The 12,576-nt window shown below is 38.4% G+C and overlaps 1 protein-coding gene across 3 annotated transcripts in view; it reads right to left on the reverse strand.

The window, feature by feature from the left end:
* Positions 1–12,576, reverse strand: part of suco (SUN domain containing ossification factor) — a 79,864-nt gene that overhangs the window by 22,863 nt on the left and 44,425 nt on the right. For 2 of the 3 annotated variants that reach the window (XM_048539678.1, XM_048539676.1), the window contains 6 exons: positions 12,038–12,145; positions 11,482–11,587; positions 9,077–9,097; positions 7,033–7,088; positions 6,203–6,294; positions 1,932–1,997 (listed from right to left, as the gene is read on the reverse strand). In XM_048539678.1, coding sequence (XP_048395635.1) covers positions 1,932–1,997; positions 6,203–6,294; positions 7,033–7,088; positions 9,077–9,097; positions 11,482–11,587; positions 12,038–12,145 — 449 coding nt within the window. The remainder of the gene's footprint in view (positions 1–1,931; positions 1,998–6,202; positions 6,295–7,032; positions 7,089–9,076; positions 9,098–11,481; positions 11,588–12,037; positions 12,146–12,576) is intronic. The other variant, XM_048539677.1, reaches the window with a different exon arrangement.

Here is a 12,576-nt window from a genome sequence, read left to right on the forward strand (position 1 = left end):
ATCAATGCTGCTGTCATCCTACATTATCTCTCATGACTGCTCAAAAATAATGTTTTAGTTGTGAATCATGCATGATAGCAAAACCCATCAAAAGCAGAAGCACTAATTAGACCACTAAGCTGAAGTGTGATATCAATGTTGTTAAAGCAGCAGGAGGCAGGCAAAGTTTTTTAATATCATCTTCAGAACCAGTGGGAAGAGTTATGTTCTAACCTACAAGTTGCCTGGCCTCATCTTATTAACTCTCCCACAGACAATTCTCTTATTCGTTTGCTCCTCTGCACTGCTGAAGGCGCTGAATATTTGTTGCATTCCTGCTACTACATAGCCCAAAGTTTTAACCCAAAAAGCACAAGTATGCTGTGACCATAGGGAACATCACTGGCAAGTTAGTTTTGTCCTCATTTCATCTGGAGGCTTCTGTTCAGGGTATTGACTAGCTTCAGGTAAAATAACAACTGTAATGTCTACTTTAAGATGATATCAGCAATTCTAACACTGAGCACAGTACCAGCTGGCATCAGTTAACTCAGCAGAGCCAGGAATTAAATTGCTTAGCCAAAAAGATTACTACCAGCAAGAGTCCAAATATGTGATATTATCTTGATATTTTCAATTCATGGTAAATGAATTACTGGACAATTATCAGAACACTTGTGTATTTTTGGAACTACAGACAGTTAAGACATACCCATCTTACCCGACAATAAAGAAACAAATGTCTGAAAATTGCCCTTATCAAGTTTGTTTCAGAATTGAATGTATAAAAGTAACTAGGGACTAATTCCATTGTTACATACTCTAAAATTTAAAAAAATCAGGAACTTTTGGAACGAAAAAATACAAGGCAGACTCCAGTGTCCCTTAAAAATACAAAAAAAAACAAATAAACCTTCAAATCATCTTTGGCAAATTATGTAGTAACATCAATGAACATTTTCTGTTCTAACTTCATAACTTGAGTAAAAAGTTAAAATCTAAATCCAGGCTTTAAGTATTGGTGTGCACATATTCTAGTGTTTTTCTCCTTTAAGCCAAAATATTTTAAGTGTATGTTTTTATTTGTTATTGATCAGAGGTGATTGAAATCCAAAAGCCAATATCACATTACTGATGCGATACTTCAGTTCCTACACACTTTGAAAAATTCAAAAACATTCACTTTCAAAAGATTAATTATGACAAATCAGCAGAGTATTTATGAAGTCATGAAAACATATGTTAAGAGATTGGCAAAACGTCTCTTCTAGAAAAACAAGATTTAAACAAGAGTCTTAGAACAATGGCACTATAATGTCAGTAGTTTTGTAGCCTGTCCTAGGCTAAGAAACAGTACTGTACTTTATATCAAAGTCTCCTGAAGGGCGATCTCAAAAATTAGTTTGCCTTGAATACATAACATTTCTCTTTGGTACTCACAATCCAAAAGGTTACTTAAGGAGCACTGCGGCATTGCCTAATTAGATCCAACATTGAAAACCAGTCACACAGAACTGTAGACCAACTGGCCAACCCAGTTAAATGGAGATTAATAGCTGACCTTTTTGGCTTTCCTCAGCTATCTTTTCATAGTAAAGGGAAGAAATTTTTGCATACTGTAGTCTGGACAAATACCAAGGTTTTGAAAGTGAAAAACAGGAACCATGATGATATGTTGCACTGGCCAGACATTAATATTCAGTTTCATATGAATGTACAACTCAGCAAGCATGCAAGTTGGAAAACTGAACAAAATATATGACGACCTCAGAACAAGTGAAAGGGCAAAAAGAATGAACAAACTCAACTTCAGGAATCTGGATGGAGACAAGGGGAAGAGATTTCCCAAGACCCAAATTCAAACCTACAGATTCGCAGTCAAAATTTTTGAAATTCGCCCTTTACTGTATGACAGATCAAAATGGGGAATACAAAATTGATCAAAAACTCACTTGTGGCTGAACCAAGTAGGTTTTTTGAGGATTTTTCTTCTCGGGTACCATAATCCAATGGGTAATCTGTTTGATAGCAATGACATCACATTTTCACAACAGCTACATGCAAACATTAGATAGTATCAAGTGCACAAGCTGCTAGTTGAAGAACAGCTGTCAAAATTGCTTTCAGATTAAAGATCTCCACACAGTAGGTGTAACTGTACTCAAAGCCATTCTCCATTTGTGAAACAAGTGCATACTGTAGTTTTGCTTTCCATGAGCCCAGAATCAATTCCAAGACTCTGGAAAACAATGCAATTACATGCTGCCAAAGTCCAAACAAAACAGGAAACAAAGAAAGCTAACAGTTTTCCCAAGCTTACACAAACAGGAGCTTATTTCCCTTTATCAGACCTCTTCAAGGCACCATCACTAAGCGAGACTTCCAAAAGCATGTCACCTCAACTGCCTTCTACAATTTCCCAGGCAGTGGAATCGTTAGCCATTCTTATTTGTGGTCCACAAATTTTGGAATGGTTGGTGTGGTCTAAATGGGAAAAGCAGCCAATGGCTGCCAGATTAAAAAAAAACAAAGTAGAGGATACTGGAAAATAAAAGGCAAAACAGAAAAAGCTGAAAAAAGTAGTTTTGGGTGACTCTTGTGGACAGAAAACAGTTAACATTTTGGATTGACGAATGTCCTGAACTGTCACATTTGCATTAAGTGATACTTAAGTTCCAGATTTGTTTTAAATGCCCCTCTATTATAATGAGGTGTATTTTGAAGATTAGGGGTTGTCATTGTACCAAATATGATCAAATGATCCATTTTTTAAAAAAATCTACATTTTTCCTTATGATGTAATTTACACTTAAGCCATCATTCTATTTTATGTATTGGTAGAGAAGTTCCAGTTCTGATGTAGGGCCACTGAACTTGAAATGTTACCTTGTGCTTTCTCTCTATAGACACTGCTAGACCCACCAAGTTTCTCTAGTGATTGGTTTTTGCACCATTCGACATAGCATGTCTAATGGTGACCAAGAACAGAAAACAAGAAATTGTTATGCACAGATGTATTGTATCTTATTTTTGCAAGACTACTTTGATGAGCTACCACCTTTATTCCAAAGAAAAAAGGTCTCACTCCATCAAAGCCCTGCTCTCCATGCTCAAGCCATCTATTAGGATATTTGTCTAAATTGAATACATTTGAAAAGGTGCCTTGACTGACCAAAGCAAGTTAGATAAATGTGCATCATCATACCAGAAGTGTTGTACCGGAAATGACATTAGGTACATGGATGCAAGGATTGAAAAAAAAGCTACATTTCTACTAAGTTAATAAAGTGTGAAGCTGGATGAACACAGCAGGCCCAGCAGCATCTCAGAAGCACAAAAGGTGACGTTTCCGGCCTAGACCCTTCAGAGAGGGGGATGGGGTGAGGGTTCTGGAAGAAATAGGGAGAGAGGGGGAGGCTGACTGAAGATGGAGAGAAAAGAAGATAGGTGGAGAGGAGAGTATAGGTGGGGAGATACGGAGGGGATAGGTCAGTCCAGGGAAGACAGACAGGTCAAGGAGGTGGGATGAGGTTAGTAGGTAGGAGACGGAGGTGCAGCTTGGGGTGGGAGGAAGGGATGGGTGAGAGGAAGAACAGGTTAGGGAGGCAGAGACAGGTTGAACTGCTTTTGGGATGCAGTGGGTGGAGGGGAAGAGCTGGGCTGGTTGTCTGGTGCAGTGGGGGGAGGGGACGAGCTGGGCTGGTTTTGGGATGCGGTGGGGGAAGGGGAGATTTTGAAGCTGGTGAAGTCCACGTTGATACCATTGGGCCGCAGGGTTCCCAAGTGGAATATGAGTTGCTCTTCCTGCAACCTCCAGGTGGCATCATTGTGGCACTGCAGGAGGCCCATGATGGACATGTCGTCATCTAAAGAATGGGAGGGGGAGTGGAAATGGTTTGCAATCGGAAGGTGCAGTTTTTTATTGCTGCGACTGGGAGGTGCAGTCGCAATAAACAACTGCACCTTCCAGTCGCAAACCATTTCCACTCCCCCTCCCATTCTTTAGATGACGACATGTCCATCATGGGCCTCCTGCAGTGCCACAATGATGCCACCTGGAGGTTGCAGGAAGAGCAACTCATATTCCGCTTGGGAACCCTGTGGCCCAATGGTATCAATGTGGACTTCACCAGCTTCAAAATCTCCCCTTCCCCCACTGCACCACACAACCAGCCCAGCTCTTCCCCTCCACCCACTGCATCCCAAAACCAGTCCAACCTGTCTCTGCCTCCCTAACCTGTTCTTCCTCTCACCCATCCCTTCCTCCCACCTCAAGCCGCACCTGCGTCTCCTACCTACTAATCTCATCCCACCTCCTTGACCTGTCAGTCTTCCCTATCCCCTCCCCACCTATACTGTCCTCTCCATCTTCGGTCCGCCTCCCCCTCTCTCCCTATTTGTTCCAGAACCCTCACCCCATCCCCCTCTCTGATGAAGGGTCTAGGCCCGAAACGTCAGCTTTTGTGCTCCTGAGATGCTGCTTGGCCTGCTGTGTTCATCCAGCTTCACACTTTATTATCTTGGATTCTCCAGCATCTGCAGTTCCCATTATCTCTGATACAATTTCTACTAAGTGTTCTGTTTTAAACAAGTCATGGCAAGAAGAGAAAACTAGGGAGGGCATGCTCTTCACTATCAGAAATAACTCCAAAAGTCTTAGATCAGATTAAAATCCCATGGGTTTTTTTTTTGAAAAGCTTTGTATTGCCTCAAATTTTTACACATTGCAATTACAAAAGCAGCAAGTTTGAAGAATCTCACTTCCCTTAACTATTGGTCTAGTTTTTTAGTAAGTTCATTACTTTGAACTGATTTTTCAAAACTCACTCTAATGCTTCACAATACTCCCCTTGAAGATGAAGAATTTTATGGGGTACAAAATAATCACTTACTTCTGCTCAGACTACAGAAAAAGAAAAAAGTCAACATTAGAAGCATTGGGCCTTCCAACCTAAAAATCAATTCTTTGGGCAGAAATTTAAAAGACAACCAAATGTTAGACGACTTCAGTTATAGCCAATGATCTTAACCTAAAATTGTGTCATGCATGGCTCCATTGTAAGTTTCACTTCTCAGTCATGGCAGAGACAGGAAGGACAGCGATTGATACTTCAATATAGCACTCCAACAGTACTATGCTGCCAGACATGATTATTTTTAAAGCAAAAACTTGAACTGCTTAGCCCAGATGCCACCAGGTCCCATGGTTTGAAACAACAGAACAAGAGGGAGACACCTTTGTGACCTAGCTAAGATGAATCCCAAACCAACAGCTCATCTCATTACCGCTTATGAATCTGATGTCATATTTCACTACTTAACAGCAGCAACTTGAGTACTAGTGAGGAGACATTTTGTCAAGATTTTTCATCTTGCATTCAACCGGACAATTCACCAAGATAACAATAAAGGACAAAAACACCTCTTACTCTATGACAAGCAATAATTGGTCTATGTATTGATATAAAGAATGCAGCAGTTAATGACAACTAACAATTAACTATCAGGTTTGTAGCAAGAGTATCCAACATTAGGTGGGACTCTGCAATTTAACATTTGCTGGGGAATACTGACTGTGCAGAGAAATATATTTAAAACTATTTTTAACCACTTTGCATGCGTAACTGCTCTGCAAAAAAATTTTTTAAAAAGGATTTTAAAACAAAACAAAAGGTAAAACAAGTAAAGTTGCCATATTACAACTAGACCATGGGGCTGCTTTCTCAGAGACAGACAATTAGCGGTTTTTAAACTCAAGGCTCACCATCCCTCAGGTGAGGGGAGAAGGAGAATCCTTCATGTAACCTCAGCCAGTGCAGGAATTGCATCCCACAGCGTTAGCATCACTGAATTACAAACCAGCCATTTAGCCACCTGAGCTAACCAACACCCTCCCCCCTTAAATGAAGTTTACAAACTTCAAAATATAACAAAAGTGTTTAACAGTTATTTCAATTTGTCTGCCATGTGTTTTTACATGTCATTAAAACCAGGCCAGTAGCTAAAAGCACTTTACAGCAATGGGCTTGTGTCAAGTAGCAAAAGACAAAACATTAAAAATCACATTTGCAATCTTCATTTACTAAACCTAATGATCATTATACAATGAGTAACTAATGAAATTAACATTCAAGTAAAAGATTCTAACTTCCTTTGACATCTCAACTTAGAAGTAGCTAACAGTAAACTCCCATGAAGACATATCATTTTAGAAAAGTCATACCATAATCTTCATCAAGATATTCAAGGCGTTCTGCATTGTACTGCGATTCTGCAATTTCTTCATATTCTTCCACCATGCTGGTACCAAACACCCTGCACAAAGTTTACTGGCATTATTAATATTGTAAAGTAGTTCAAGAACATCAGCCAATAAGCCACCTCACCCTCGGTCATGCAGTGTTCTACTGTCAGCTCTCTTACTTGACAAGGGAAGGAAGCGAGAAAATAAGTTACAAGAAAGCCAAGTTAATTCAACTTCATAAAGCAAGTGAATGATTGAATCTTTATTTCGATTCAAGTTGTGCATTGCTTCAATTGTTTATTTTTTCCCCTTCAATTCTTGGTTTTTGCACCCTCAAATAATTTTCAAATCAAATTGATTTTTGGTTTTGGATTTTTGTAACCAAGACTGCTTCAAAATAAGTTACACATTAAATTGTAATCTGTTCAGCAGAAAAAAAAAGCTTATAACTACCACAGCCTACAGTTTGCATGGCTCAAGTCTAGCAAATTATTTCACAAGGACACACTTCATTGCTTTGATTCTGTTGGAAGTTAAAATCTCCATGCATTGCACTTGAATAGTAACAAGTTACCAAGATTATCTCAAATCAAACAAAGCTACATTTTTATCCAGTTTTGGCTTTGCTGCAGCTACCTTCCATTCGTTTTCCATTTGACAACTGCCACAATTAAGTCACATGCGAAGCCTTCCCCCCACCCCCGACACAGAGCAATCCTTAGGAAAGACACTGACGCAAATAGTAATGTTTTAAAAAAATACGCTTAACACTCGTTCACGCAGTCAATAAATCTCAAGTATTACCTTACCTTATGAGGCTAAGGGGACAGAAGTGTTCTGACCCAAAGTGTGATACTAATTCCACCTAGAAAAAAAAAGAAATACTGAATTGGGATTAGCCAACAAATCCAGTAAGCATTTAAGATAAAAAATATGGATGGTTCTTGCAAATGAAATTTCCAAAATTAAATAGACACCAGAACAAAATTTGTACAACAGAAAACATGTTAGCACATTTTCACAAATTTCATTTGAAGTAACAAAAAGGGAAACAACTGCAGGAGGTAAACATTTGTATTGAACCAGTCTTACAACTTACAATATACATGTGTGTAAAAGGGTTCTCTAGCTTAGCAGATGTGAAAGCATCTCCCAAAAAAACTGAAGTTTTATTACATCCCATGTTCTGAAAGCAAAGCAAAATTCCTTCAGACATTTATCTATCAAGTCAAACCAAGAAATCTGCAATTGTTTATATGTGGAATAAAGTTTAGAAACACCACCTCCTACAAGCCAAAACAACTTTGCTACTTATCTCAAACAAATCACTAAAAACTGAAATGCAAAGTATGGGATGCTCAAGAAATCAAAATAAGCTCATTGGAAGTTGTAAGGTTTGGGTTTAATGAGCCCTGGTGAGATATTTATTGAATGTGATTAGGATGACGACTCATCTACAGCACAAATGAATTTCAACTGATGAATCATAAAGGTTGGAGGAAGTTGGAAATGATATCTCAATTCTAAGCAATTCATTGAAGTTCCACACAATGCAGTTATTTTGCACAGTATTTCAAAGAATAACAAGATTTAAAAAGGGGGACATGAATTCAAATATTTACAAAATGGGTCACTAACTATGTTTTGTGAAGTGTGCTCATTATTTAGTTCTCTTCAAAAGGGAAGACCTTGGGAGGAAGAGCATAGACATTCAAGAATGTTACATGCTTGAAAATATTGTCTTTTTACAAAAATTAGTTTGCAGATGTGGATGGCTGGTCAGCATTTATTGCCATTCCTAAAAAAAAGGGATTGGAAGTCACACATTGATCGCAGCAGTCAGGACAGTAGTTTCCACATTGGGGCTTTCCATTAATTCATCAGATAATCGCATCAAATTTTCATGGAATTTAAATTTCATCATTGCTATAGCAGAATTCAAACCAGGTTCCCAGAATATTTCTGGTCATTGCTGGATTAAAATAACATTTGACCTTCAATCCCAGCTCCCCCATCCCTTCCCAACTAAAGTATACCCAATTCTACAACTGGTTCAGAAAATGGCTCTTTTTTTTAAAAAAAATGAAACATGAAAGCTGTTGACCATTAGGGACTCCCTTTTGATGGAAAAGTAGGTAGATTCCAAAACACTGCTCTAGTATTTAACATTTACTTAGCACTTGTTTTTATTTCTGAAAATAACCAAGTTAACAAAGGCTCAAAAATAACAAAAAAACAAGTTTAAAATTAAGCTAGCCAATTGGCAATTTGGCTTTTGATAGATGCAAGGATAAAATAAAAACTAGTACTTAGCCATGTAAATGTCAAAATCAAGTCAAAAACTCAAATCAGGCAACAACTGCCTACATATCTACACTTGGATGTTTTCAGTGTATATTTCAAAACTGTAATTAAAGCACATATATCAATCAACTTTAAGTCCGAAAGTGGGTTTTGGTCTATCACATTGGTGAGACTGGAAACAAAGTTCTACTGAAAAGAATTAGTATTATTCAAAACACCAATTCAGTGCTTCATAAGCGCACAAAGCTGCGCTAAATTTTCCATCACTTCATGCAGAATATTAGTGGTAACCTACCCATTTCATTGGAAGATTAGATTTATTAGCCTTATTAGATTTTCACCAAATTGTGTTCTTAAGGTAGTGGGATAACTTAATATTTAGTGACAGGAAGTGCAACAATAGAAAACCCCCCACTGATGCAAGCATATTTATTTTACTAATGCATGTATTAATTTGGTTAATAAAAGCATGCAATGCTGGACTTCAGGCATGTTTGGAGTGCCTCCGAAAAGGACCATTTCACAGGTTTAACTTCTAATAATGCTAACCTTTATGTATTTGATGAACATCTGAAGCAAGAGAAGAGAAAGGGAGAAAAAAAACGGATGTCAGTAAGAGTAGTAATAGTCAAGATGGATCACTACATGCTACAAGCTCGCAGTACAAAAGATTCCAATTTTCCAAGGTTTTCTCCAAATACTATGTTCTCAAAAGTGGCCTGAAAGAATGATCAAAATAAGCAACACAATCTCTATCCAGATATTGAAAACCTGGAAAAATTACTAAGCAAGAGTGAAATCATTGAAAAAACATTAAAACTAGTTCTGGAAAATAATTTATGCAATTATAATTTTGCTCATTTTTGAAGGCTTTATGAAATATCTTCAGCCTTTCATATACATTACGTTACCTTCCATTTGATCTTACATCAGCACTGTTATTATTGCAATTTCAAACAAACATTCTCCAGCTGTATAGTCAGTGACATAGTAATTGCAAGTATCAACTAAGTGTAAAAAAGGGGCCTTATGCTTAAGGGTAAGTCTTCAGTAAAGACATCTTCAATAGACACCAAGTCAGAAGATCACACATCTTACGCAGCCAACTCAAACCTTGCATCCTTAAAAAAAAGACTCTTGCAGAGTTGCTAGGGAATTCATTTGCGTGGAGTGCCTCATTTTACAGAACAGCAGTAAAGAAAGCAAGAAAAGTATACCTTTGTTTAACCAAGGTGGCGATCATAAATGCTTAGAGAAGTCTGCATTTCAGGAAAAGCACTAAACACTAATTTTCTGAATTTTAAAACGAAACAGATCAAATCAATTAAGAGACAAACAATGCACATGGAGGTCAGTAGGCTACAACGCAACCGTAAGTTTTTTTTGACATTGTTTCGAAACAATCTGAAGAAATCTTTCATCTTAGGAAAAGCTATCACTGATTAATTTTAGAAATAATGGGAACTGCAGATGCTGGAGAATTCCAAGATAATAAAATGTGAGGCTGGATGAACACAGCAGGCCAAGCAGCATCTCAGGAGCACAAAAGCTGACGTTTCGGGCCTAGACCCTTCATCAGAGAGGCACTGATTAATTTTCCAGAGTATTTGCATATCAATGCTTTAATGAATTGTGCTACTTGAGAGCTCCCTCTAGTGGTGTGTCTTGCAGTTCAAAATAGTATCTAGATTCCATTTAAAAAATACATACAAAACTGCCAGGCATTGGGACCACACCATCAACTGGCTGACTTCAGTGCCGTTATTTATTTGTCTTCCGTGCAAATCTCTGCACTACAGTCTAGGCCACAAGTCCTAGATTTGCCATAACAAGTTACTTTAAAATGTTAGCTTTCAAAAACAGAAGCAGTTCTACAAAATAGAATGAAGTGACCTTCTGGAAGGATGCTCATACTGCAAATCCCCAGGAGGTTTCAACAGCAAAGTCAGCTTGCTGAATTTACCACAATTAGTCAAGCATCTTCATAAAGGAAAATGCCTTTTCTAAATCAGAACAGGCCAGAGGTATTTTTATATTGGATTCTTTCTGGGTGCACATGTTTGCATACAAGGAACTGGTAACGTAAGCAATTCTGAGACAGCAAGGGCTGGCGGTGGGGGAGGAGGAGGAGGGGTGGGGGGGAGGAGGAGGGAAGGAGGAGGAGGAGGAAGGAAGGAGGAGGAGGAGGAGGAGGAGGAGGAGGAGGAGGAGGAGGAGGAAGGAGGAGGAGGAAGGAGGAGGAAGAGGAGGAGGGAACAGCTCAAAAATACAAACTCATTGAAAAGCACGTCAACAGAGCTGATTAGGGTCAAAGTAACTCGTCTGAAAAATTTTTAAAAAGATAACTGAACATTTCATCAAAATGGTTTTGAAACAATTTCAGTCCACCAAAAGCAAATTTCAAAGAATATCACTCCTGTAATATTCATTTTATTCTTGATATATTTGTGCACAAGTCACTCCAAAACAAAATGCTAACTTGCATTGTAAACCAGATGAATGTAGATCATTGTGACATATGACCTTCATAACCAGTACAGCATTTGGCATTGAATGCTGGCCCCTGAACAACTGAAACCATACTCAGGGCTATTTTTGAAATTAAAGTCACAGAGAAAGCTGAAAATAAGAACCTGATGGTAAACAGGACAAAAATTAAATGAACAGGTGAAAAAACACTAAAAAAGAAATTGAGCTTTATATTGTGAACTCAACTGTTTAAGCCGAGATGTTTCTGCACAGCATTTAGGATTATATAAATAACTTAAAGCTTAACAACATGGACACCATTTGCACATCTGGCAGATAATACAGGCTGCAATGCCATCAAATTCTTGGAAGCGAAAAGTTTGCCATCAAATAAGATTACAGTTACTTGTTTAAGTTACAGTAGACTTTCAAATATTTGGTAAATTACTATTTACATTTTTCCCTCCCATTCTAACAACTTTTACCTTGACATACTTGGCATACATTTGTTCATCTAAAGGAAAGCTTTGCACAGTTCTCTCATCCAGAGCATGGAATGTTCCTAGTTTAACCCATTTATTAGTGGGATATCTGTGCATAAATATGAAGGAGAGAGAAATAAAATTAGGACAAATTTTAAAAATTAATACATCTGAAAAACTGGCAAGAATAAATTTCAACTTTTACTAGGCCTTGCGTGGGGCAGTGGTCGTATCGTAACCTCTCAGCTAGAATGTCGGAGTGCTAGTCCCACGTGCTCCAGAGCTGTGTCATAATATATCTGAACAGTTGGATTAAAAAAATCCTTCAACTTTCATAGAGGGAGAGGTGTGGAAAATCAGCTGTCCAATACACCCAGATACTATATAATGCATGAAAATAGAATTTTTTTCAGAGGAGTTAAACCAAAACGTATTGTTTGGTTTTTTTTTGGGGGGGGGGGGGGGTTAGGGGGGTAGATCATCAATGGTTGCAGTTACATTGATTTTTTTCAAAAAATCCACTTCATACATCTTTTATACAGCCTCTGACTTAACACACCTGTCACTGATGGAAACAAGAAAGTCCTTTGGTGTAGAAGAAAATAACTCAAAATTTGCAATGTCAAGCTGTCTGACTTGGATTGGTTCACACAACTCTATTACAAACCTGTGGAAAGAGAGATAATTACACTTAATGACCATCTGTAGCAGTGCACTCAAAGTCAGAAGTAATATATTAAAGCATCAAGTTGTATTCACTCCAAAGTCAACCCTTTTTAAAACATTTCCCATTTCTGCAAGAGATAATGGGAACTGCAGATGCTGGAGAATCCAAGATAACAAAGTGTGAAGCTGCATGAACACAGCAGGCCAAGCAACATCTCAGGAGCACAAAAGCTGACATTCCAGGCCTAGAAGTAAATAGGGAGAAAGGGGGAGGCGGGCCGAAGATGGAGAGAAAAGAAGATAGGTGGAGAGGTAGGGAGGGGATAGGTCAGTCCAGAGAGGATGGACAGGTCAAGGAGGCGGGATGAGGTCAGTACGTAGGGAGGAGGGGAGACACAGAGACACAGAGACACAGAGACACAGAGACACAGA

The sequence above is a fragment of the Stegostoma tigrinum genome, chromosome 8, assembly GCF_030684315.1.
Source record: "Stegostoma tigrinum isolate sSteTig4 chromosome 8, sSteTig4.hap1, whole genome shotgun sequence".
NCBI lineage: Eukaryota > Metazoa > Chordata > Chondrichthyes > Orectolobiformes > Stegostomatidae > Stegostoma > Stegostoma tigrinum.